Genomic DNA, 25970 nt, shown 5'->3' with positions numbered 1-25970 from the left:
TATTTTTAGGAGCTTCACGCGTTCGCACGGACGGATAAGGCTGCAAAAAGAACTCGTTTCAAAGAGGCATGTTAGATGCGTTCGCTTGCCTTCAACTACATGTGGGCTTTTAGCACTGCTCACCTGTGCCAGCGTTGGAGCCCCCAATTTAGTCGGAATCGGACGAGTCGCTGCTGCTGTCGCTCGAGTCGGAATCCGAATCGGAGTCCGAGCCGGAAGAGCTACCACTGCTGCTGCTGCTGCTGCTGCTATCACTCGAATCCGAATCGCTGCTGCTGTCGCTATTGTCAGCCGCAGCCTTTGCCTGCTCCATGATCATTTTCGGCGCGTTCTTCAGGTACTCACGTAAATCCGTTGTTAGGCCACCGAGACCGATAGATGTGAAGAAGTTGATTGCGAATCGAGTGTTGCGCGGATTGTCTCTCGGGAAGAGGCCAGCGAACGTGCGCTGCATGATCTCGTCCAGGAATCGCTCCTTGAGCGTCTTCATTCCGAGGTGCTCCGAGAGCTCCTGGCACAAAATCTTGATGAAAATACGGCTAGACGACGTCGTCTCCTGCTCATTCAGATGAATGTACTCGAATACTGTCCACGGCAGCGCATCTGTAAACAGCAGGTGTGCGAAGAGCTTGGCTACGTTACGAAGCTTGTTGGTCTCGAGACGGTGGATCATCGAATACTGCTCCGCGAAGCATTCGTCAAAGGCATCCTGGTACTCGCGCTTGATCAGGCAGAACCGCTCGCTCAGCAGGCCGTAGTAGCGCAGGTATGTCCGCTCCTGACTGCAGCACTCAATCAGCATGGAGCAGATCTCCTTCTCCTGACCAGGGCGAATATTGAGCTTCATGAGCTTGTGCGCACACTCCTCGTGTGTGATACTGGACATGATCGTCAGATAGATAGTGCGGCGCAGGTTCACAAGGTCTTGCTCAGTGTAGTCCTGGATCGCCACCTTGTTATTGTCTGCCGCCACAAGCTCTTCTTCTTCTTGTTCCTCCTCCTCCTCCTCTCCACCACTGGAAGAGTCCGAGTCCGAGTCGGATTCGCCCAGGATCTCCTTCTTAATAGCAGCCCACATCTGCTCGTTCTTCTCATAGTCCGCGTCGAAGCGGAAGACGTCCAACTTGTCCTCGCAGTCGATCTTCTCCTCCAGCGTCGTCTCGTGGGTAATCTGATCCCCAGACTCCACAAGATCCAGCTCTTCATGCACCGCCGGGTAGTCTGCGAAGCCGCCCTTGCGGATCGCGAACAGCCCCTCGATCGTGTACTGCACGCGCTTGTCGATCTCTCCCTCGTGCAAAATGCCTCGGAAGCGCTCAAAGATGGCGCGCAGCCCCTCGGGACAGAGCTCGGCCAGCATCTGGCCGCACTCTTTAGTGAAATTGACCGCCACCTCGACGGAATCGTCCGTCGGGTTGGCCAGCAGCAGCGTGAGCACCTCGAGGGCCAGCAGCTCGTGCACCACCTGCTGGTTCACGAGATGCGCGATGAAGCGCACGAGCGCGATGGCCACGACCTTGTCGCCCCGCTTGAAGGCGCGGCGGAAGCGGAAGACCACGCGCCGTACCAGCAGCTCGCCGTTCTCGGGCATCTTGGTGTTGAGCACGGCCACGAGCGCCGCGTAGATGTGCGTGAAACCTGGCGACGCCAGCTGCGCCTTCATGATACCGCGCACCAGCAGCCCGCGCGCGCGCACGAGGTTTTCCTGGAACAATTCGGGCAGAATGTGGCCCAGATTGGCCACGTTCACCTTGTTGATGAGGCCGTTGAGGCTCTTGCGCAGCGCGTCCCACGTACGACGCTGCGTGGTCTCGGAGGACACTGTGAGGTCCTTCTCCTGCTGTTGGCGTAGCTGCGCGAGCTTGAACGGGGGCATGTAGACGCCCCCCGTGCGTCCGTCCAAGTGCATTGTCCTCTTGCGGGGCAGAGCGTCCTCCGGCGTCTTGTGGGTGTCCTCCTTGCGAGGAGGTGTGACGTCGCCCGATGCGTCATCACGGCGGCGACGAGGTGGAGTGACGTCGCTTGATTCGGCATCTTTCCGATGCGGAGTGGCGTTTGCATCATCTTGGCGACGCCGCGACTTTTTCCGAGGAGGAGAAGCGCGAGGGCTGGCAGAGCGAGAGGAGGAGGAAGAGGAGGAGCTGCGTGTGCGTCGGCGGCGGTGCCGGGGGCGAGAGCGGGAGCGGGAGCGAGAGCGCGAGGCCGACGGACTGTGAGCCATGGCGGAGGTGTCGTGCTTTGGCTGAGTGGGCGTGGGCAGTTGCACTGTTGGTGCTCGAATAAGTGCGATTATAATTACGTTGCTGGTGGTGCAACGAGATTTTGCTGCAACTTATACACTTCAACTAGCATTACGAAGATCGTCGGCTAGACTGCAACATGTGGAGTGGTCAAGTGGTAATGCTGGACCCAAACTTCCCGCGTAGACTTCGTGAAAATAGTGCGGCCGGCGCAGGACAAGAGCGGCATCAACTATCCAAGCGAAATAACTCGTATGTTGACGGTACTCGCAGTTGCGGGGTGTATTTCCCCACCTGTTGCACCGAGATGCAATCCAGGGTGAGGTTGAAGCGGCCAAAGCTGCATCGCTGCGCTCGAGGATGATAGGACAGCGCCTACTTCTGCCGTGCTCGCTCTGCTTCGAGTGGGACGCTTCGATCTGCCGTGTGGTGCTGCTAGAGACGACGGTGAACTTCATGAAGCCGTTGATGGAGGTGCTGGGCAATCTGTCCGACGTAGCGATGGTGCTGGGAGGCGCACGGATTACGCGTGATGGCTCTGTTGGCATCCGGGCCGATTGAACAAGATGAGAGGCTACTGAGGTTGGCAAGACATTCGGCTTGCCCCAAAGAATGGAGTGGCCACAGGGAGTCGTTCGACAAGCTACTACTAAGTGACATCGATGCACATCACTGGAAAGCAAAACAAAACGTGTCGTATACGCACTCAGCAGCAAAAGTCAGTTTGCGCTATTGCCCTGTGTCTCGTGTCTGATGTGGGATACTCGTCTGGTATAATCGCCACGGGTTGAGCTTAGCACACACAGCCTACCAGAAGAAAGATAAGTTCTGGATATTCATGTATTCCCTTTTCGATCTACACTACTATTTTGCTACGTCACACGATCCTCTGCTGCATCCGCTCCTAGGCGTCTCGGATTCCGACGGCACCGTCGCGCGTGATCCTAGCGCTCTCCAGCAGCAACGCCACGTCAGACACATCTCCTAACGCTTTCAACAGCGGTGCCATGAAATTCACTGTCGTCTCCAGGCGCGAAACGCGGCCGGCGGACTCGTCCCATTCAAAGCAGAGAGTGCATGGAAGCTCAAGGCGCTGTCCCACCAATCTTGTCCGCAGAGACGCAGAGTTCACATGCGGAAACAGGCTCTTCAATGTAGTCTCCGACACGGTCACGGTCATCTTCGCCACCGCGTGTACGAACTGACGGCTGGTGCGTTCAATGCGCTTCAATTCAAAGTGGAGGTTATTGAAGCTCAGCGAGTATGCTTGCCACTGCTGCATGAGCGTCTCGACACCGCAGCGCTCCCCCAGACTGACATCTTCTGCCATGCAAGAGCGCAAGAACGCGAGCTGGTGCTTCGCCTCTGCGTTGTCGGCGTACTCGGGTAGCTTGAGTGTGTTGCATGCCTCCTCGTCGGCAGACGTCTCAGACAGAGTTATCGGAACACCGAAACGGAAGTTGCGGAAGTACTCCGCCACCACGTTCCAGACACCCTGTTGGCCGCCGTACTGCAACCGCTTGCGCTGCAGCTCAAGCACGGGGATGTCGGCACGCAGTTTCTGTACGTCGTGTTTGATCGTCATGGTATGGTTGAGTCGTCTCTGTCTGTAGCGAGCCTGGTCGGCGCGGCACTGCTCTCGGCGTCGCTCGCTCTTGAATCGGATGACTTTCGACTCCCACTTGCGGGACTGTCTGCCTGCACGGTGAATCACGAGGTTGAGGGTGCTGTCGAATGCTGTCGAGGTGGATACCATTTGAGGCTCTGGTTGATAGTTCTCTTCAGCGACAGGAGGCGAGTAGACTCGTGACGAACGAGGCGGAAGCGCGGCCAAGCTTGGCACTGCGTGCGAGAAAAGGCGTCGTTCTAACGGCTGTGGGGTCTCGATGTAGGTGCTGTCACTGTCGATTGTGTCTTCCTTCCCTTGTCGTCGGAAGACTGGACGGACGATCTCAGAGCTAAGCATCGGCCTGGTGTGCATGGATCGTCGTGGCCTGAAGGCGGTGGAGGCAGAAGGGGTTGGAATGGTCTGCATGCGTACTCTTGACTGCGCTGGCGATGAGACGACTTACTGATGAGACGGCCAAACGAGGAATGAGAGGCACACGGGGTGAGAGACGTTGATCACTGGATTGAGGCAACCTCCGTGTTTACAAGAGGTGTTGATGCCCCTGTTACGGCGACGAAATCATTGCTGATTTGGTGCGTCTAGGGCTGAGGATCGCAGCATCTCTCAACGAGCTGATCACTATCGTTGAGAAACCCCCACCGATGCGCCAACGACTGCATCACGAACGGTGATTGACCAAAGCTGTTCAAAGTTTATTCAAGTATCCAGTACTGTAGGCGGTGAATTTGAGCGTCATGACAGCTCCGATATCATCTACCCGACGACACAGACGTCCACAACCCAAACTCCATCGACCCAACCACGCGGGTACCGACGACTCCAACGCCTCGGCTGTCAACTGATGGCGATTCTGAAGCCACGACACAGTTTGTACGAGGACACCGACTTCACCAAGGACCCGTCTGGTAATAGATGTTGAAGGAGCGACCACAAGTTAAAGTGAAAGGATTCATGCAATTCAGTGACTTCGAGTGCTGCAACGCGTGGTTAGTGTCCACATCGTGCACGGATAAAGCCTCGAGTAAATGCTATGTAACGTCGAACATCACCAGCATCAACAAGGAGTCCGCAGCACTTCGCAACCGGCTATGTCAGCTGGTCGGTCTATTATACTCTGCGCAAACTGGGGGGGGGGGGGGGGGGGTTAATGAGGTCCTCTATTTGTGTTTAACTAGAAACTATAGAGCCCTGAAAGTCGCTGGGGGCGTCGAAGCCCAATATCTCTTTGGGACTTTAACCCAATGTTGATGTATCGAGGCCGAGGTGAACGGCAGATGAACTTTACGGAAGCAGGAGGGTCACCAAGATCTCCCGCCACGGTGGATCACGATAATCGTGTAACACGAAGGCTCCACCAAGTCCTCCGCGTTTTGGTGGGCAGACTTGAACACTTGAGGGTCACCACGTCCTCAGTGGTTTGGTGCTGGATCAGAATCGCTACGGGGCACCAGGTCCGTCGCGATGTGGTGGGAAATCTTGATCACGGGAGGGGTCACCATGCCCTCCGTGCCTTGGTACTTAAGCAGCTTGGTAGTAATCCTTGCTTTCCTCTTCCAATTGCCCTTCGAAGTCAACACACTTGTTCGAAGCAGGCTGAACTGGCTGGGGCACGTGGGAGGGTCGCAGATCCGCTGGCACAGCTTCCGGGGGTTAGTACGCGTACCTTGAAAAGTGTCTAGGGCGGTTGCTGGCTTTGCAGCTAAACACACGCCGCGCGGGGACAGGGGGCAGAGGACACGGCGTCCGGAACCGAGTTACCAATTCGGTCGTTGCCCGGGGGCGAGAACGTGTCTTGCCTGGTCCTGCCATCTTCCGACCGCCGAAGTTGACAAACAGAGCTCTCTTGCCGACTCAGGAGAAGACTTCGCGTGCGCAGAACTAGTCGTACTTCAGCCAAGACCGAAGCTGGGAACAAATACAATCCGGAGCTGAATCTCAGTAGAGCAGTGCGGCCTCCGCACAGTTCACTGCCTTTAAACCGCGTCATCAAAGCAGTCACCTCGTTAGAGCTGAGGGGAGACGAGTGCTTGGATCACTATGATGCTTGAGCCGTCCGAGCGCGAGGGTGTACCATGTCCTGGCGCCTTGGTAGATAACTGGAACACTGGAGGGGTTACCGGATCCTCCGTGCTGTGGCAGCGATATCTTGAACACGATGGGTCCGCCAGGTCCGTCGCGACTTGGTGTGTGATCTTGTGTACACGCAGGGGTCACCAGGCCCCACATGCTGCAGCGTAGTTGATAATCTTGGTGGTATTCGCCAAGCACGGCGCTGCTTCCGCGCCCGGCGTACAGGAACACCCCATCCCCCCCACGCAGGGGGACTTCGCATCCGAAAAGGGGGATCCTCCGAAGAGGCGCTGGAGGTATTCCGGAGACCACTTTAGCCAATCGGCGCGAATTGCGAAGTACTCTGCGCAAACTGACGTTGGGCTTGCATGTATTACTAGTATACAGACAACGACTAAAAAAGCCGGCAACGCAAAACTCGGCAACCAACAGTGGTATGACTTCATGGACTATACTAAACTCAATTGGCCATTTTAGCCAATAGATTACCAGAATTCCACTATTTAGACTAATCAGTGGGCTTAAATTATTGACTGGTTCAGAGACCAGGCGATTCGAGTCTTTTGTTGTTCATGAGGACGTTTTATCGGGAGTTCTTTGCCCATGTGGCTTCTTTTAATCCAATCAAAATGATTTATTTTTCATGCCGAGTTTATCAGTCGGATGCAGTACTTGTACTATAGTATAGCGGATGGCGTTCAGCAGCGCCGGCTTTTTTAGTCGTTGTCTGTACATGTCGCTGCAACCTACCGCCGCGGAAGTGTGTAATTGCTGAGCGGTTTACTGCGGCAAGCGTGACGCGGCTCGTAAGGGAAGGCCCTATCGCCTGGTGCGCTCCGGAATGATTGGCTGTCGGCGCAGTGACAGTGCTGACTTGCGTCAACCATTTCAGTCGACGCAATCCTCCAGTATTCATCTATGGTGCACCAAGGCTCTTTTAGAATAGCAGCACGGAGAGCTAATAGCCCTCTGAGCTAATAGCCCTTGCTGTCGTGGTACGTGTAGGGCAACCTCACCTGTGCGGGGGTTGCACTTGAGCTCGTACCGGAGCAGCAGAGCACTTTTGATGTAGGAAAAAACATTGGGGGAGTAATCGACATACTTGCTATGTACGATATGTTGACGGCAACCCTCTCGTAAATGATACTAGTATCCGATACGTAGCATTTCTGAAACCGGACACAGGATTTGATCACCTGTTGTGCTGTTGGCCCTCACTTCCCGTTTTCTACGAAGCCCCGCGCGACGCCAACTAGCCACATCGAGCACCAGAGTCTTCGCCAAAGGCGACCTTCAGACAGCGAGAAGATGGCCACTTTCAAAGGTTACACTTTGAAGACCAGCGGTCCACGACGAACACTAAAACTCTCATCACTGCTTTCACCCGGACAACCGACCAACGACGGACAGCCACACGACTGCACTCGAAGACTCGCTGCCATTTTCACGCAAAAGCGCAGCACCCAGGAACCGGTGGACACTCGGTCCGAGCTCATGTCGGCGCTCGTTCCCCTTTCTCAGCTCTTTGCAGAGTCCCAGTCGTCTGTATCCCCTGCCGGCATGGAAGCACCAACGACGCCAAGCCCGGTGCAAGCGAAACCCAAGCGCAAACGCATTCGCCTTAAGACGCAGCGACGACGGGAGCAGTGCAGGAACAACCAAGCACGCTATCGTGACAGACAGCGAGGGGTTGTGCAAGAGCTCGAAGCCAGCGTCGACGAGCTCCGTAAAGAGATCCAGAAACTGACGATCGAGCGACGCACTTTGTGCTACGGCATCAAGACTAAAGCCAATGTCTGGAACGTCGTGGTGGAGTACTTTCGCCTCCTCCGCTACGGTTTCCTCATGCCGATGCACGGGGCGGAACCGAGCCGTGCTACCGAGACTCCGTTGGCGGCCGATCTGCATGAGCAAGAGTACTTCTTGAGGGCGGTAATGGCAACTGACGTGGCGTTTGGAGAGTTATCCGGGGTCGACGTACTCATCGAGCAGTGGCAACGCTACTCCTCCTACTTTGGAAGCCTACAGCTTCACTTAAATCGGATGGAGCAGCAGCCCTGCGGAGGGATGGCCACTTCGGCCTCGCTGAGCCTCACCATCACTCAAAATACATTGCGGTGCGTGTTCCCGCATCTACTACATGACAACTCACCAATATGCTCTCGACTTCTCGGTCAACGGCTCCACTGTCGATGTTCGGTGCGCTTCCTGTGGGACGATTCGGCTGGGTGTGTGGCGCGACTGGACTGTACGATGGACTTGCTGTCACCGTTGCTTCGGACGCTTGGCAATCTCGAAGATGTTAACTACGTGCTGGAGGAAGCTCTCATTACCCCATCGCATTTGATAGGCGAGACGAAGTTTTACATTTCTCAAAGCAAGAAGGTGTAGCCCATAGGCACCACTAATTGGGACTTGCCTTCTTACTTCGAGACACGTCTGTATTGGCGACAATATTCGCCATGCTGTCCGGGCCCCAGCAGACGACCCAAACCAACTTACTCCGAGCGAACTACTACCAGTAGTTGACCACAAGCTTTCTCCACCCGTCCAACAGAATCGTTGGAAAGTGGTGGGTGCAGCCCATTACTCGGGGCCTACAGTACTTGGTTGAGTGCCAATTCACGACTTGTATTCCATATACTGCACCTAGTTCAGACTGCAGTCAGGTTCACTCAACCTCTGCTGACGGGACACAGCTAGTGTCCCGTGAGCACACGGCACATGAACTTCATGATGAAGAGGCTTTGTCTCGTCAACACAGCCCAGTGTCAATCACGCTGCCGCACCGACGAAATCGATGCAGCAGGTGGTCCAGAATCCATTGATTTGTCACTGGTATTAACATACTGCACCTGCGTGCGAGCGGTACTGGTACACGAAGCACCAGTGATGCTGTACCATTGATTTCTGTACATCACGTCACGCTGTGCATGAGTATGAGTTGTTGTTGCTTGCGTGTTTATGATGCCACTTCGTATTTTGCCTGACGACTTCCTATACACGTACACGTACACGTACAAGGTAGTAGCGAAGAAGCTCGTGGCTGAGCCTGCTGTTGTAGTGACTTGGTGCTCACAGCCTCAGTATAGTGGACAACTTCTCTCTCCGCCTTGTGGATTACGAGACAGTCTTCCTTGGAAACCGCGCAAATCCTGACTCCTATCGGAGAGACTACCGGTACATGCACAGCTCCAACCTTCGCGTGATCCAGTATGCAGCATCGAGGCGATCGTTGATTCGGAAAGAGGCTCGTCAACGATAATACACATTTGCGATATGGTGTCTCTTGTCCAGAAGCGCATGAACAATGGTCTACCTGACAATGGTACCACGTGATCAAGGATCGTACCACCGATCCAGCCCACCACATCCACCCAGCTATTATAGCGCTATCAGCTACTGTAATACATGACTTGGTTCTCGGCAAGAAAAAGTTGGTTGCACCACGCAGCATACGGTATGCACTGAACCAATACATGCATCCAACTACGGTCCGCATGGATAAGAGCCGATCGTACGCTCCCTTGCACCAAATCGGCAAAGAATGAGGCTCTGTTCGTGTCCCGTCATCACCATCGTGTCCACGAAGCCCACCAGGCTGTTAACACTGCTGCACACTGTACAGTACATGCTTTTGCATCGCATCACCGGACGCGGGGCTCAGTTATCTTCGCCTCCTCATTCATCGTCTCGCCACAACGCCCACAAGGAAGCAAGCTATCGACGTCAGGCGCTTTGGTCTCAGTCAGCTCTCGTTATTCAATGCAAGCCACTAGGATGCCTTCTGTTTCCGACGGGTTCGGACCAAGACAACCCGTGTACCGACCGACGCTGAGCTCCGAGATCGTCCGTCCAGTCCTTCAGCGAGTGTCTGCCAGGATGGACACGACCGATAGGGACACCCAGAAGGCCACGCAGCAACGCTTTCTCGGGTTCTCTCCTCAACCCACGGCTGCCTCGTTCAGGTCGAAATCTCACTCTTCCCGATCGTCTGGGTTGGGCAGCTACCGACAGCAGGAGCCCGAAGTAGCCCCTCAATACCGTGCTAGCGTCCCCGCTTTCGACCCGCTCCGATACCGACCAACTAGCTCCGACGACGTGGTCCCCACCTGCGCCAGTCAGCAAGCAAGCAACACGGAGATGGAACCATTTCTACAATGGCCCAAACGTATCCGACTCCAAACTGCGCGACGTCGACAGCAGTGCCGCGCCAACCAAGCTCGCTACAGACAGAAGCAGCTTGTGTACAACAAGACGCTCGAACACACTGTCCTGACGTTGCGTGCCAATATCCCCGTGCTTGAACTGCAGCGCAATCGATTGCAATACGGCGGGAACCACGACGTCTGGAACGTGGTGGTGGAGTACTTCCACACCTTCCGTTTCGGCGCTCTGATGACTCTGCCTGAGACCTTGGAAGGGAGGGCCCACAGGTCTATCAACGAGATCAAGTACCGCGAAAACGCAGAGACAAAGCGCCAACTCGCGTTCTTGCGCTCCTCCATGACGGATAACGTCATGCTGGGCGAACGGAGTGGCGTGGAGACGCTCATGAAGCAATGGGTGTTGTACTCGTTGAGCTTCCAGAACCTGTACTTCCGGCTTGAGCGCATCGAGCGCACGAACGACCAATTCGTGAGTGTGACCGCGGTTCTGAACGTGACGGTGTCGGAGGAGACGTTGCGAGGCGTATTTCCCCACCTGTTGCACCGAGATGCAATCCAGGGTGAGGTTGAAGCGGCCAAAGCTGCATCGCTGCGCTCGAGGATGATAGGACAGCGCCTACTTCTGCCGTGCTCGCTCTGCTTCGAGTGGGACGCTTCGATCTGCCGTGTGGTGCTGCTAGAGACGACGGTGAACTTCATGAAGCCGTTGATGGAGGTGCTGGGCAATCTGTCCGACGTAGCGATGGTGCTGGGAGGCGCACGGATTACGCGTGATGGCTCTGTTGGCATCCGGGCCGATTGAACAAGATGAGAGGCTACTGAGGTTGGCAAGACATTCGGCGGTCAGTTCCTTGTCCCAAAGAATGGAGTGGCCACAGGGAGTCGTCGTTCGACAAGCTACTACTAAGTGACATCGATGCACATCACTGGAAAGCAAAACAAAACGAGTCGTATACGCACTCAGCAGCAAAAGTCAGTTTGCGCTATTGCCTGTATCCCGTGTCTGATGTGGGATACTCGTCTGGTATAACCGCCACGGGTTGAGCTTAGCACACACAGCCTACCAGAAGAAAGATAAGTTCTGGATATTCATGTATTCCCTTTTCGGTCTACACTACTATTTTGCTACGTCACACGACCCTCTGCTGCATCCGCTCCTAGGCGTCTCGGATTCCGACGGCACCGTCGCGCGTGATCCTAGCGCTCTCCAGCAGCAACGCCACGTCAGACACATCTCCTAACGCTTTCAACAGCGGTGCCATGAAATTCACTGTCGTCTCCAGGCGCGAAACGCGGCCGGCGGACTCGTCCCATTCAAAGCAGAGAGTGCATGGAAGCTCAAGGCGCTGTCCCACCAATCTTGTCCGCAGAGACGCAGAGTTCACATGCGGAAACAGGCTCTTGAAGGTAGTCTCCGACACGGTCACGGTCATCTTCGCCACCGCGTGTACGAACTGACGGCTGGTGCGTTCAATGCGCTTCAATTCAAAGTGGAGGTTCTTGAAGCTCAGCGAGTATGCTTGCCACTGCTGCATGAGCGTCTCGACACCGCAGCGCTCCCCCAGACTGACATCTTCTGCCATGCAAGAGCGCAAGAACGCGAGCTGGTGCTTCGCCTCTGCGTTGTCGGCGTACTCGGGTAGCTTGAGTGTGTTGCATGCCTCCTCGTCGGCAGACGTCTCAGACAGAGTTATCGGAACACCGAAACGGAAGTTGCGGAAGTACTCCGCCACCACGTTCCAGACACCCTGTTGGCCGCCGTACTGCAACCGCTTGCGCTGCAGCTCAAGCACGGGGATGTCGGCACGCAGCTTCTGTACGTCGTGTTTGATCGTCATGGTATGGTTGAGTCGTCTCTGTCTGTAGCGAGCCTGGTTGGCGCGGCACTGCTCTCGGCGTCGCTCGCTCTTGAATCGGATGACTTTCGACTCCCACTTGCGGGACTGTCTGCCTGCACGGTGAATCACGAGGTTGAGGGTGCTGTCGAATGCTGTCGAGGTGGATACCATTTGAGGCTCTGGTTGATAGTTCTCTTCAGCGACAGGAGGCGAGTAGACTCGTGACGAACGAGGCGCAAGCGCGGCCAAGCTTGGCACTGCGTGCGAGAAAAGGCGTCGTTCTAACGGCTGTGGGGTCTCGATGTAGGTGCTGTCACTGTCGATTGTGTCTTCCTTCCCTTGTCGTCGGAAGACTGGACGGACGATCTCAGAGCTAAGCATCGGCCTGGTGTGCATGGATCGTCGTGGCCTGAAGGCGGCGGAGGCAGAAAGGGTTGGAATGGTCTGCATGCGTACTCTTGACTGCGCTGGCGATGAGACGACTTACTGATGAGACGGCCAAACGAGGAATGAGAGGCACACGGGGTGAGAGACGTTGATCACTGGATTGAGGCAACCTCCGTGTTTACAAGAGGTGTTGATGCCCCTGTTACGGCGACGAAATCATTGCTGATTTGGTGCGTCTAGGGCTGAGGATCGCAGCATCTCTCAACGAGCTGATCACTACCGTTGAGAAACCCCCACCGATGCGCCAACGACTGCATCACGAACGGTGATTGACCAAGCTGTTCAAAGTTTACTCAAGTATCCAGTACTGTAGACGGTGAATTTGAGCGTCATGACAGCTCCGATATCATCTACCCGACGACACAGACGTCCACAACCCAAACTCCATCGACCCAACCACGCGGGTACCGACGACTCCAACGCCTCGGCTGTCAACTGATGGCGATTCTGAAGCCACGACACAGTTTGTACGAGGACACCGACTTCACCAAGGACCCGTCTGGTAATAGATGTTGAAGGAGCGACCACAAGTTAAAGTGAAAGGATTCGTGCAATTCAGTGACTTCGAGTGCTGCAACGCGTGGTTAGCGTCCACATCGTGCACGGATAAAGCCTCGAGTAAATGCTATGTAACGTCGAACATCACCAGCATCAACAAGGAATCCGCAGCACTTCGCAACCGGCTATGTCAGCTGGTCGGTCTATTATACTCTGCGCAAACTGACGTTGGGCTTGCATGTATTACTAGTATACATGTCGCTGCAACCTACCGCCGCGGAAGTGTGTAATTGCTGAGCGGTTTACTGCGGCAAGCGTGACGCGGCTCGTAAGGGAAGGCCCTATCGCCTGGTGCGCTCCGGAATGATTGGCTGTCGGCGCAGTGACAGTGCTGACTTGCGTCAACCATTTCAGTCGACGCAATCCTCCAGTATTCATCTATGGTGCACCAAGGCTCTTTTAGAATAGCAGCACGGAGAGCTAATAGCCCTCTGAGCTAATAGCCCTTGCTGTCGTGGTACGTGTAGGGCAATCTCACCTGTGCGGGGGTTGCACTTGAGCTCGTACCGGAGCAGCAGAGCACTTTTGATGTAGGAAAAAACATTGGGGGAGTAATCGACATACTTGCTATGTACGATATGTTGACGGCAACCCTCTCGTAAATGATACTAGTATCCGATACGTAGCATTTCTGAAACCGGACACAGGATTTGATCACCTGTTGTGCTGTTGGCCCTCACTTCCCGTTTTCTACGAAGCCCCGCGCGACGCCAACTAGCCACATCGAGCACCAGAGTCTTCGCCAAAGGCGACCTTCAGACAGCGAGAAGATGGCCACTTTCAAAGGTTACACTTTGAAGACCAGCGGTCCACGACGAACACTAAAACTCTCATCACTGCTTTCACCCGGACAACCGACCAACGACGGACAGCCACACGACTGCACTCGAAGACTCGCTGCCATTTTCACGCAAAAGCGCAGCACCCAGGAACCGGTGGACACTCGGTCCGAGCTCATGTCGGCGCTCGTTCCCCTTTCTCAGCTCTTTGCAGAGTCCCAGTCGTCTGTATCCCCTGCCGGCATGGAAGCACCAACGACGCCAAGCCCGGTGCAAGCGAAACCCAAGCGCAAACGCATTCGCCTTAAGACGCAGCGACGACGGGAGCAGTGCAGGAACAACCAAGCACGCTATCGTGACAGACAGCGAGGGGTTGTGCAAGAGCTCGAAGCCAGCGTCGACGAGCTCCGTAAAGAGATCCAGAAACTGACGATCGAGCGACGCACTTTGTGCTACGGCATCAAGACCAAAGCCAATGTCTGGAACGTCGTGGTGGAGTACTTTCGCCTCCTCCGCTACGGTTTCCTCATGCCGATGCACGGGGCGGAACCGAGCCGTGCTACCGAGACTCCGTTGGCGGCCGATCTGCATGAGCAAGAGTACTTCTTGAGGGCGGTAATGGCAACTGACGTGGCGTTTGGAGAGTTATCCGGGGTCGACGTACTCATCGAGCAGTGGCAACGCTACTCCTCCTACTTTGGAAGCCTACAGCTTCACTTAAATCGGATGGAGCAGCAGCCCTGCGGAGGGATGGCCACTTCGGCCTCGCTGAGCCTCACCATCACTCAAAATACATTGCGGTGCGTGTTCCCGCATCTACTACATGACAACTCACCAATATGCTCTCGACTTCTCGGTCAACGGCTCCACTGTCGATGTTCGGTGCGCTTCCTGTGGGACGATTCGGCTGGGTGTGTGGCGCGACTGGACTGTACGATGGACTTGCTGTCACCGTTGCTTCGGACGCTTGGCAATCTCGAAGATGTTAGCTACGTGCTGGAGGAAGCTCTCATTACCCCATCGCATTTGATAGGCGAGACGAAGTTTTACATTTCTCAAAGCAAGAAGGTGTAGCCCATAGGCACCACTAATTGGGACTTGCCTTCTTACTTCGAGACACGTCTGTATTGGCGACAATATTCGCCATGCTGTCCGGGCCCCAGCAGACGACCCAAACCAACTTACTCCGAGCGAACTACTACCAGTAGTGACCACAAGCTTTCTCCACCCGTCCAACAGAATCGTTGGAAAGTGGTGGGTGCAGCCCATTACTCGGGGCCTACAGTACTTGGTTGAGTGCCAATTCACGACTTGTATTCCATATACTGCACCTAGTTCAGACTGCAGTCAGGTTCACTCAACCTCTGCTGACGGGACACAGCTAGTGTCCCGTGAGCACACGGCACATGAACTTCATGATGAAGAGGCTTTGTCTCGTCAACACAGCCCAGTGTCAATCACGCTGCCGCACCGACGAAATCGATGCAGCAGGTGGTCCAGAATCCATTGATTTGTCACTGGTATTAACATACTGCACCTGCGTGCGAGCGGTACTGGTACACGAAGCACCAGTGATGCTGTACCATTGATTTCTGTACATCACGTCACGCTGTGCATGAGTATGAGTTGTTGTTGCTTGCGTGTTTATGATGCCACTTCGTATTTTGCCTGACGACTTCCTATACACGTACACGTACACGTACAAGGTAGTAGCGAAGAAGCTCGTGGCTGAGCCTGCTGTTGTAGTGACTTGGTGCTCACAGCCTCAGTATAGTGGACAACTTCTCTCTCCGCCTTGTGGATTACGAGACAGTCTTCCTTGGAAACCGCGCAAATCCTGACTCCTATCGGAGAGACTACCGGTACATGCACAGCTCCAACCTTCGCGTGATCCAGTATGCAGCATCGAGGCGATCGTTGATTCGGAAAGAGGCTCGTCAACGATAATACACATTTGCGATATGGTGTCTCTTGTCCAGAAGCGCATGAACAATGGTCTACCTGACAATGGTACCACGTGATCAAGGATCGTACCACCGATCCAGCCCACCACATCCACCCAGCTATTATAGCGCTATCAGCTACTGTAATACATGACTTGGTTCTCGGCAAGAAAAAGTTGGTTGCACCACGCAGCATACGGTATGCACTGAACCAATACATGCATCCAACTACGGTCCGCATGGATAAGAGCCGATCGTACGCTCCCTTGCACCAAATCGGCAAAGAATGAGGCTCTGTTCGTGTCCCGTCATCACCATCGTGTCCACGAAGCCCACCAGGCTGTTAACACTGCTGCACACTGTACAGTACATGCTTTTGCATCGCATCACCGGACGCGGGGCTCAGTTATCTTCGCCTCCTCATTCATCGTCTCGCCACAACGCCCACAAGGAAGCAAGCTATCGACGTCAGGCGCTTTGGTCTCAGTCAGCTCTCGTTATTCAATGCAAGCCACTAGGATGCCTTCTGTTTCCGACGGGTTCGGACCAAGACAACCCGTGTACCGACCGACGCTGAGCTCCGAGATCGTCCGTCCAGTCCTTCAGCGAGTGTCTGCCAGGATGGACACGACCGATAGGGACACCCAGAAGGCCACGCAGCAACGCTTTCTCGGGTTCTCTCCTCAACCCACGGCTGCCTCGTTCAGGTCGAAATCTCACTCTTCCCGATCGTCTGGGTTGGGCAGCTACCGACAGCAGGAGCCCGAAGTAGCCCCTCAATACCGTGCTAGCGTCCCCGCTTTCGACCCGCTCCGATACCGACCAACTAGCTCCGACGACGTGGTCCCCACCTGCGCCAGTCAGCAAGCAAGCAACACGGAGATGGAACCATTTCTACAATGGCCCAAACGTATCCGACTCCAAACTGCGCGACGTCGACAGCAGTGCCGCGCCAACCAAGCTCGCTACAGACAGAAGCAGCTTGTGTACAACAAGACGCTCGAACACACTGTCCTGACGTTGCGTGCCAATATCCCCGTGCTTGAACTGCAGCGCAATCGATTGCAATACGGCGGGAACCACGACGTCTGGAACGTGGTGGTGGAGTACTTCCACACCTTCCGTTTCGGCGCTCTGATGACTCTGCCTGAGACCTTGGAAGGGAGGGCCCACAGGTCTATCAACGAGATCAAGTACCGCGAAAACGCAGAGACAAAGCGCCAACTCGCGTTCTTGCGCTCCTCCATGACGGATAACGTCATGCTGGGCGAACGGAGTGGCGTGGAGACGCTCATGAAGCAATGGGTGTTGTACTCGTTGAGCTTCCAGAACCTGTACTTCCGGCTTGAGCGCATCGAGCGCACGAACGACCAATTCGTGAGTGTGACCGCGGTTCTGAACGTGACGGTGTCGGAGGAGACGTTGCGAGGCGTATTTCCCCACCTGTTGCACCGAGATGCAATCCAGGGTGAGGTTGAAGCGGCCAAAGCTGCATCGCTGCGCTCGAGGATGATAGGACAGCGCCTACTTCTGCCGTGCTCGCTCTGCTTCGAGTGGGACGCTTCGATCTGCCGTGTGGTGCTGCTAGAGACGACGGTGAACTTCATGAAGCCGTTGATGGAGGTGCTGGGCAATCTGTCCGACGTAGCGATGGTGCTGGGAGGCGCACGGATTACGCGTGATGGCTCTGTTGGCATCCGGGCCGATTGAACAAGATGAGAGGCTACTGAGGTTGGCAAGACATTCGGCGGTCAGTTCCTTGTCCCAAAGAATGGAGTGGCCACAGGGAGTCGTCGTTCGACAAGCTACTACTAAGTGACATCGATGCACATCACTGGAAAGCAAAACAAAACGAGTCGTATACGCACTCAGCAGCAAAAGTCAGTTTGCGCTATTGCCTGTATCCCGTGTCTGATGTGGGATACTCGTCTGGTATAACCGCCACGGGTTGAGCTTAGCACACACAGCCTACCAGAAGAAAGATAAGTTCTGGATATTCATGTATTCCCTTTTCGGTCTACACTACTATTTTGCTACGTCACACGACCCTCTGCTGCATCCGCTCCTAGGCGTCTCGGATTCCGACGGCACCGTCGCGCGTGATCCTAGCGCTCTCCAGCAGCAACGCCACGTCAGACACATCTCCTAACGCTTTCAACAGCGGTGCCATGAAATTCACTGTCGTCTCCAGGCGCGAAACGCGGCCGGCGGACTCGTCCCATTCAAAGCAGAGAGTGCATGGAAGCTCAAGGCGCTGTCCCACCAATCTTGTCCGCAGAGACGCAGAGTTCACATGCGGAAACAGGCTCTTGAAGGTAGTCTCCGACACGGTCACGGTCATCTTCGCCACCGCGTGTACGAACTGACGGCTGGTGCGTTCAATGCGCTTCAATTCAAAGTGGAGGTTCTTGAAGCTCAGCGAGTATGCTTGCCACTGCTGCATGAGCGTCTCGACACCGCAGCGCTCCCCCAGACTGACATCTTCTGCCATGCAAGAGCGCAAGAACGCGAGCTGGTGCTTCGCCTCTGCGTTGTCGGCGTACTCGGGTAGCTTGAGTGTGTTGCATGCCTCCTCGTCGGCAGACGTCTCAGACAGAGTTATCGGAACACCGAAACGGAAGTTGCGGAAGTACTCCGCCACCACGTTCCAGACACCCTGTTGGCCGCCGTACTGCAACCGCTTGCGCTGCAGCTCAAGCACGGGGATGTCGGCACGCAGTTTCTGTACGTCGTGTTTGATCGTCATGGTATGGTTGAGTCGTCTCTGTCTGTAGCGAGCCTGGTTGGCGCGGCACTGCTCTCGGCGTCGCTCGCTCTTGAATCGGATGACTTTCGACTCCCACTTGCGGGACTGTCTGCCTGCACGGTGAATCACGAGGTTGAGGGTGCTGTCGAATGCTGTCGAGGTGGATACCATTTGAGGCTCTGGTTGATAGTTCTCTTCAGCGACAGGAGGCGAGTAGACTCGTGACGAACGAGGCGCAAGCGCGGCCAAGCTTGGCACTGCGTGCGAGAAAAGGCGTCGTTCTAACGGCTGTGGGGTCTCGATGTAGGTGCTGTCACTGTCGATTGTGTCTTCCTTCCCTTGTCGTCGGAAGACTGGACGGACGATCTCAGAGCTAAGCATCGGCCTGGTGTGCATGGATCGTCGTGGCCTGAAGGCGGCGGAGGCAGAAAGGGTTGGAATGGTCTGCATGCGTACTCTTGACTGCGCTGGCGATGAGACGACTTACTGATGAGACGGCCAAACGAGGAATGAGAGGCACACGGGGTGAGAGACGTTGATCACTGGATTGAGGCAACCTCCGTGTTTACAAGAGGTGTTGATGCCCCTGTTACGGCGACGAAATCATTGCTGATTTGGTGCGTCTAGGGCTGAGGATCGCAGCATCTCTCAACGAGCTGATCACTACCGTTGAGAAACCCCCACCGATGCGCCAACGACTGCATCACGAACGGTGATTGACCAAAGCTGTTCAAAGTTTATTCAAGTATCCAGTACTGTAGGCGGTGAATTTGAGCGTCATGACAGCTCCGATATCATCTACCCGACGACACAGACGTCCACAACCCAAACTCCATCGACCCAACCACGCGGGTACCGACGACTCCAACGCCTCGGCTGTCAACTGATGGCGATTCTGAAGCCACAACACAGTTTGTACGAGGACACCGACTTCACCAAGGACCCGTCTGGTAATAGATGTTGAAGGAGCGACCACAAGTTAAAGTGAAAGGATTCGTGCAATTCAGTGACTTCGAGTGCTGCAACGCGTGGTTAGCGTCCACATCGTGCACGGATAAAGCCTCGAGTAAATGCTATGTAACGTCGAACATCACCAGCATCAACAAGGAGTCCGCAGCACTTCGCAACCGGCTATGTCAGCTGGTCGGTCTATTATACTCTGCGCAAACTGACGTTGGGCTTGCATGTATTACTAGTATACATGTCGCTGCAACCTACCGCCGCGGAAGTGTGTAATTGCTGAGCGGTTTACTGCGGCAAGCGTGACGCGGCTCGTAAGGGAAGGCCCTATCGCCTGGTGCGCTCCGGAATGATTGGCTGTCGGCGCAGTGACAGTGCTGACTTGCGTCAACCATTTCAGTCGACGCAATCCTCCAGTATTCATCTATGGTGCACCAAGGCTCTTTTAAAATAGCAGCACGGAGAGCTAATAGCCCTCTGAGCTAATAGCCCTTGCTGTCGTGGTACGTGTAGGGCAATCTCACCTGTGCGGGGGTTGCACTTGAGCTCGTACCGGAGCAGCAGAGCACTTTTGATGTAGGAAAAAACATTGGGGGAGTAATCGACATACTTGCTATGTACGATATGTTGACGGCAACCCTCTCGTAAATGATACTAGTATCTGATACGTAGCATTTCTGAAACCGGACACAGGATTTGATCACCTGTTGTGCTGTTGGCCCTCACTTCCCGTTTTCTACGAAGCCCCGCGCGACGCCAACTAGCCACATCGAGCACCAGAGTCTTCGCCAAAGGCGACCTTCAGACAGCGAGAAGATGGCCACTTTCAAAGGCTACACTTTGAAGACCAGCGGTCCACGACGAACACTAAAACTCTCATCACTGCTTTCACCCGGACAACCGACCAACGACGGACAGCCACACGACTGCACTCAAAGACTCGCTGCCATTTTTACGCAAAAGCGCAGCACCCAGGAACCGGTGGACACTCGGTCCGAGCTCATGTCGGCGCTCGTTCCCCTTTCTCAGCTCTTTGCAGGGTCCCAGTCGTCTGTATCCCCTGCCGGCATGGAAGCACCAACGACGCCAAGTCCGGTGCAAGCGAAACCCAAGCGCAAACGCATTCGCCTTAAGACGCAGCGACGACGGGAGCAGTGCAGGAACAACCAAGCACGCTATCGTGACAGACAGCGAGGGGTTGTGCAAGAGCTCGAAGCCAGCGTCGACGAGCTCCGTAAAGAGATCCAGAAACTGACGATCGAGCGACGCACTTTGTGCTACGGCATCAAGACCAAAGCCAATGTCTGGAACGTCGTGGTGGAGTACTTTCGCCTCCTCCGCTACGGTTTCCTCATGCCGATGCACGGGGCGGAACCGAGCCGTGCTACCGAGACTCCGTTGGCGGCCGATCTGCATGAGCAAGAGTACTTCTTGAGGGCGGTAATGGCAACTGACGTGGCGTTTGGAGAGTTATCCGGGGTCGACGTACTCATCGAGCAGTGGCAACGCTACTCCTCCTACTTTGGAAGCCTACAGCTTCACTTAAATCGGATGGAGCAGCAGCCCTGCGGAGGGATGGCCACTTCGGCCTCGCTGAGCCTCACCATCACTCAAAATACATTGCGGTGCGTGTTCCCGCATCTACTACATGACAACTCACCAATATGCTCTCGACTTCTCGGTCAACGGCTCCACTGTCGATGTTCGGTGCGCTTCCTGTGGGACGATTCGGCTGGGTGTGTGGCGCGACTGGACTGTACGATGGACTTGCTGTCACCGTTGCTTCGGACGCTTGGCAATCTCGAAGATGTTAGCTACGTGCTGGAGGAAGCTCTCATTACCCCATCGCATTTGATAGGCGAGACGAAGTTTTACATTTCTCAAAGCAAGAAGGTGTAGCCCATAGGCACCACTAATTGGGACTTGCCTTCTTACTTCGAGACACGTCTGTATTGGCGACAATATTCGCCATGCTGTCCGGGCCCCAGCAGACGACCCAAACCAACTTACTCCGAGCGAACTACTACCAGTAGTGACCACAAGCTTTCTCCACCCGTCCAACAGAATCGTTGGAAAGTGGTGGGTGCAGCCCATTACTCGGGGCCTACAGTACTTGGTTGAGTGCCAATTCACGACTTGTATTCCATATACTGCACCTAGTTCAGACTGCAGTCAGGTTCACTCAACCTCTGCTGACGGGACACAGCTAGTGTCCCGTGAGCACACGGCACATGAACTTCATGATGAAGAGACTTTGTCTCGTCAACACAGCCCAGTGTCAATCACGCTGCCGCACCGACGAAATCGATGCAGCAGGTGGTCCAGAATCCATTGATTTGTCACTGGTATTAACATACTGCACCTGCGTGCGAGCGGTACTGGTACACGAAGCACCAGTGATGCTGTACCATTGATTTCTGTACATCACGTCACGCTGTGCATGAGTATGAGTTGTTGTTGCTTGCGTGTTTATGATGCCACTTCGTATTTTGCCTGACGACTTCCTATACACGTACACGTACACGTACAAGGTAGTAGCGAAGAAGCTCGTGGCTGAGCCTGCTGTTGTAGTGACTTGGTGCTCACAGCCTCAGTATAGTGGACAGCTTCTCTCTCCGCCTTGTGGATTACGAGACAGTCTTCCTTGGAAACCGCGCAAATCCTGACTCCTATCGGAGAGACTACCGGTACATGCACAGCTCCAACCTTCGCGTGATCCAGTATGCAGCATCGAGGCGATCGTTGATTCGGAAAGAGGCTCGTCAACGATAATACACATTTGCGATATGGTGTCTCTTGTCCAGAAGCGCATGAACAATGGTCTACCTGACAATGGTACCACGTGATCAAGGATCGTACCACCGATCCAGCCCACCACATCCACCCAGCTATTATAGCGCTATCAGCTACTGTAATACATGACTTGGTTCTCGGCAAGAAAAAGTTGGTTGCACCACGCAGCATACGGTATGCACTGAACCAATACATGCATCCAACTACGGTCCGCATGGATAAGAGCCGATCGTACGCTCCCTTGCACCAAATCGGCAAAGAATGAGGCTCTGTTCGTGTCCCGTCATCACCATCGTGTCCACGAAGCCCACCAGGCTGTTAACACTGCTGCACACTGTACAGTACATGCTTTTGCATCGCATCACCGGACGCGGGGCTCAGTTATCTTCGCCTCCTCATTCATCGTCTCGCCACAACGCCCACAAGGAAGCAAGCTATCGACGTCAGGCGCTTTGGTCTCAGTCAGCTCTCGTTATTCAATGCAAGCCACTAGGATGCCTTCTGTTTCCGACGGGTTCGGACCAAGACAACCCGTGTACCGACCGACGCTGAGCTCCGAGATCGTCCGTCCAGTCCTTCAGCGAGTGTCTGCCAGGATGGACACGACCGATAGGGACACCCAGAAGGCCACGCAGCAACGCTTTCTCGGGTTCTCTCCTCAACCCACGGCTGCCTCGTTCAGGTCGAAATCTCACTCTTCCCGATCGTCTGGGTTGGGCGGCTACCGACAGCAGGAGCCCGAAGTAGCCCCTCAATACCGTGCTAGCGTCCCCGCTTTCGACCCGCTCCGATACCGACCAACTAGCTCCGACGACGTGGTCCCCACCTGCGCCAGTCAGCAAGCAAGCAACACGGAGATGGAACCATTTCTACAATGGCCCAAACGTATCCGACTCCAAACTGCGCGACGTCGACAGCAGTGCCGCGCCAACCAAGCTCGCTACAGACAGAAGCAGCTTGTGTACAACAAGACGCTCGAACACACTGTCCTGACGTTGCGTGCCAATATCCCCGTGCTTGAACTGCAGCGCAATCGATTGCAATACGGCGGGAACCACGACGTCTGGAACGTGGTGGTGGAGTACTTCCACACCTTCCGTTTCGGCGCTCTGATGACTCTGCCTGAGACCTTGGAAGGGAGGGCCCACAGGTCTATCAACGAGATCAAGTACCGCGAAAACGCAGAGACAAAGCGCCAACTCGCGTTCTTGCGCTCCTCCATGACGGATAACGTCATGCTGGGCGAACGGAGTGGCGTGGAGACGCTCATGAAGCAATGGGTGTTGTACTCGTTGAGCTTCCAGAACCTGTACTTCCGGCTTGAGCGCATCGAGCGCACGAACAACCAATTCGTGGGTGTGACAGCGGTTCTGAACGTGACGGTGTCGGAGGAGACGTTGCGAGGCGTATTTCCCCACCTGTTGCACCGAGGTGCAATCCAGGGTGAGGTTGAAGCGGCCAAAGCTGCATCGCTGCGCTCGAGGATGATAGGACAGCGCCTACTTCTGCCGTGCTCGCTCTGCTTCGAGTGGGACGCTTCGATCTGCCGTGTGGTGCTGCTAGAGACGACGGTGAACTTCATGAAGCCGTTGATGGAGGTGCTGGGCAATCTGTCCGACGTAGCGATGGTGCTGGGAGGCGCACGGATTACGCGTGATGGCTCTGTTGGCATCCGGGCCGATTGAACAAGATGAGAGGCTACTGAGGTTGGCAAGACATTCGGCGGTCAGTTCCTTGTCCCAAAGAATGGAGTGGCCACAGGGAGTCGTTCGACAAGCTACTACTAAGTGACATCGATGCACATCACTGGAAAGCAAAACAAAACGAGTCGTATACGCACTCAGCAGCAAAAGTCAGTTTGCGCTATTGCCTGTATCCCGTGTCTGATGTGGGATACTCGTCTGGTATAACCGCCACGGGTTGAGCTTAGCACACACAGCCTACCAGAAGAAAGATAAGTTCTGGATATTCATGTATTCCCTTTTCGGTCTACACTACTATTTTGCTACGTCACACGACCCTCTGCTGCATCCGCTCCTAGGCGTCTCGGATTCCGACGGCACCGTCGCGCGTGATCCTAGCGCTCTCCAGCAGCAACGCCACGTCAGACACATCTCCTAACGCTTTCAACAGCGGTGCCATGAAATTCACTGTCGTCTCCAGGCGCGAGACGCGGCCGGCGGACTCGTCCCATTCAAAGCAGAGAGTGCATGGAAGCTCAAGGCGCTGTCCCACCAATCTTGTCCGCAGAGACGCAGAGTTCACATGCGGAAACAGGCTCTTGAAGGTAGTCTCCGACACGGTCACGGTCATCTTCGCCACCGCGTGTACGAACTGACGGCTGGTGCGTTCAATGCGCTTCAATTCAAAGTGGAGGTTCTTGAAGCTCAGCGAGTATGCTTGCCACTGCTGCATGAGCGTCTCGACACCGCAGCGCTCCCCCAGACTGACATCTTCTGCCATGCAAGAGCGCAAGAACGCGAGCTGGTGCTTCGCCTCTGCGTTGTCGGCGTACTCGGGTAGCTTGAGTGTGTTGCATGCCTCCTCGTCGGCAGACGTCTCAGACAGAGTTATCGGAACACCGAAACGGAAGTTGCGGAAGTACTCCGCCACCACGTTCCAGACACCCTGTTGGTCACCGTACTGCAGCCGATTGCGCTGCAGCTCAAGCACGGGGATGTCGGCACGCAGTTTCTGTACGTCGTGTTTGATCGTCATGGTATGGTTGAGTCGTCTCTGTCTGTAGCGAGCCTGGTTGGCGCGGCACTGCTCTCGACGTCGCTCGCTCTTGAAACGGATGCGTTTCGACTCCCACTTGCGGGACTGTCTGCCTGCACGGTGAATCACGAGGTTGAGGGTGCTGTCGAATGCTGTCGAGGTGGATACCATTTGAGGCTCTGGTTGATAGTTCTCTTCAGCGACAGGAGGCGAGTAGACTCGTGACGAACGAGGCGCAAGCGCGGCCAAGCTTGGCACTGCGTGCGAGAAAAGGCGTCGTTCTAACGGCTGTGGGGTCTCGATGTAGGTGCTGTCATTGTCGATTGTGTCTTCCTTCCCTTGTCGTCGGAAGACTGGACGGACGATCTCAGAGCTAAGCATCGGCCTGGTGTGCATGGATCGTCGTGGCCTGAAGGCGGCGGAGGCAGAAGGGGTTGGAATGGTCTGCATGCGTACTCTTGACTGCGCTGGTGATGAGACGGCCAAACGAGGAATGAGAGGCACACGGGGTGAGAGACGTTGATCACTGGATTGAGGCAACCTCCGTGTTTACAAGAGGTGTTGATGGCCCAGTTACGGCGACGAAATCATTGCTGATTTGTGCGTCTAGGGCTGAGGATCGCAGCATCTCTCAACGAGCTGATCACTACCGTTGAGAAACCCCCACCGATGCGCCACCAACTGCATCACGAACGGTGATTGACCAAAGCTGTTCAAAGTTTATTCAAGTATCCAGTACTGTAGGCGGTGAATTTGAGCGTCATGACAGCTCCGATATCATCTACCCGACGACACAGACGTCCACAACCCAAACTCCATCGACCCAACCACGCGGGTACCGACGACTCCAACGCCTCGGCTGTCAACTGATGGCGATTCTGAAGCCACAACACAGTTTGTACGAGGACACCGACTTCACCAAGGACCCGTCTGGTAATAGATGTTGAAGAAGCGACCACAAGTTAAAGTGAAAGGATTCGTGCAATTCAGTGACTTCGAGTGCTGCAACGCGTGGTTAGCGTCCACATCGTGCACGGATAAAGCCTCGAGCAAATGTTATCTAACGTGTAGTCACTTTC

The 25970-nt window shown here is 55.0% G+C and overlaps 8 protein-coding genes across 8 annotated transcripts; 3 read left to right on the top strand and 5 right to left on the bottom strand.

Annotated features, from left to right (window-relative positions):
• Positions 1-148: 148 nt before the first annotated feature.
• On the bottom strand, positions 149-1909 carry KRP23_4020 (Pre-mRNA-splicing factor CWC22-like protein; the record flags this gene model as incomplete). Its single annotated transcript, XM_067888936.1, has 1 exon — positions 149-1909. The coding sequence occupies one exon, from the start codon at positions 1907-1909 to the stop codon at positions 149-151; it is 1761 nt and encodes a 586-aa protein (XP_067748138.1).
• A 1235-nt stretch (positions 1910-3144) lies between these two features.
• Positions 3145-4221, bottom strand: KRP23_4019 (bZIP transcription factor 1; the record flags this gene model as incomplete). The annotated part of the gene is made up of 1 exon (XM_067888935.1): positions 3145-4221. One exon carries the CDS (start codon positions 4219-4221, stop codon positions 3145-3147), a length of 1077 nt encoding a protein of 358 aa, XP_067748137.1.
• Positions 4222-9705: 5484 nt separating this feature from the next.
• Positions 9706-10911, top strand: KRP23_4018 (bZIP transcription factor 1; the record flags this gene model as incomplete). The annotated part of the gene is made up of 1 exon (XM_067888934.1): positions 9706-10911. One exon carries the CDS (start codon positions 9706-9708, stop codon positions 10909-10911), a length of 1206 nt encoding a protein of 401 aa, XP_067748136.1.
• Positions 10912-11266: 355 nt separating this feature from the next.
• KRP23_4017 (bZIP transcription factor 1) lies at positions 11267-12343 on the bottom strand (the record flags this gene model as incomplete). Its single annotated transcript, XM_067888933.1, has 1 exon — positions 11267-12343. The coding sequence occupies one exon, from the start codon at positions 12341-12343 to the stop codon at positions 11267-11269; it is 1077 nt and encodes a 358-aa protein (XP_067748135.1).
• A 3835-nt stretch (positions 12344-16178) lies between these two features.
• On the top strand, positions 16179-17384 carry KRP23_4016 (bZIP transcription factor 1; the record flags this gene model as incomplete). The annotated part of the gene is made up of 1 exon (XM_067888932.1): positions 16179-17384. One exon carries the CDS (start codon positions 16179-16181, stop codon positions 17382-17384), a length of 1206 nt encoding a protein of 401 aa, XP_067748134.1.
• A 355-nt stretch (positions 17385-17739) lies between these two features.
• Positions 17740-18816, bottom strand: KRP23_4015 (bZIP transcription factor 1; the record flags this gene model as incomplete). Its single annotated transcript, XM_067888930.1, has 1 exon — positions 17740-18816. The coding sequence occupies one exon, from the start codon at positions 18814-18816 to the stop codon at positions 17740-17742; it is 1077 nt and encodes a 358-aa protein (XP_067748133.1).
• A 3836-nt stretch (positions 18817-22652) lies between these two features.
• Positions 22653-23858, top strand: KRP23_4014 (bZIP transcription factor 1; the record flags this gene model as incomplete). Its single annotated transcript, XM_067888929.1, has 1 exon — positions 22653-23858. The coding sequence occupies one exon, from the start codon at positions 22653-22655 to the stop codon at positions 23856-23858; it is 1206 nt and encodes a 401-aa protein (XP_067748132.1).
• Positions 23859-24210: 352 nt separating this feature from the next.
• KRP23_4013 (bZIP transcription factor 1) lies at positions 24211-25287 on the bottom strand (the record flags this gene model as incomplete). Its single annotated transcript, XM_067888928.1, has 1 exon — positions 24211-25287. The coding sequence occupies one exon, from the start codon at positions 25285-25287 to the stop codon at positions 24211-24213; it is 1077 nt and encodes a 358-aa protein (XP_067748131.1).
• Positions 25288-25970: the final 683 nt, after the last annotated feature.

The sequence above is a fragment of the Phytophthora ramorum genome, assembly GCF_020800215.1.
Source record: "Phytophthora ramorum isolate Pr-102 chromosome Unknown Phyram_PR-102_s0003, whole genome shotgun sequence".
Lineage (NCBI taxonomy): Eukaryota > Oomycota > Peronosporomycetes > Peronosporales > Peronosporaceae > Phytophthora > Phytophthora ramorum.
Note: the sequence above shows the minus strand (reverse complement) of the source record. Positions and strands in the feature narration are given on the sequence as shown.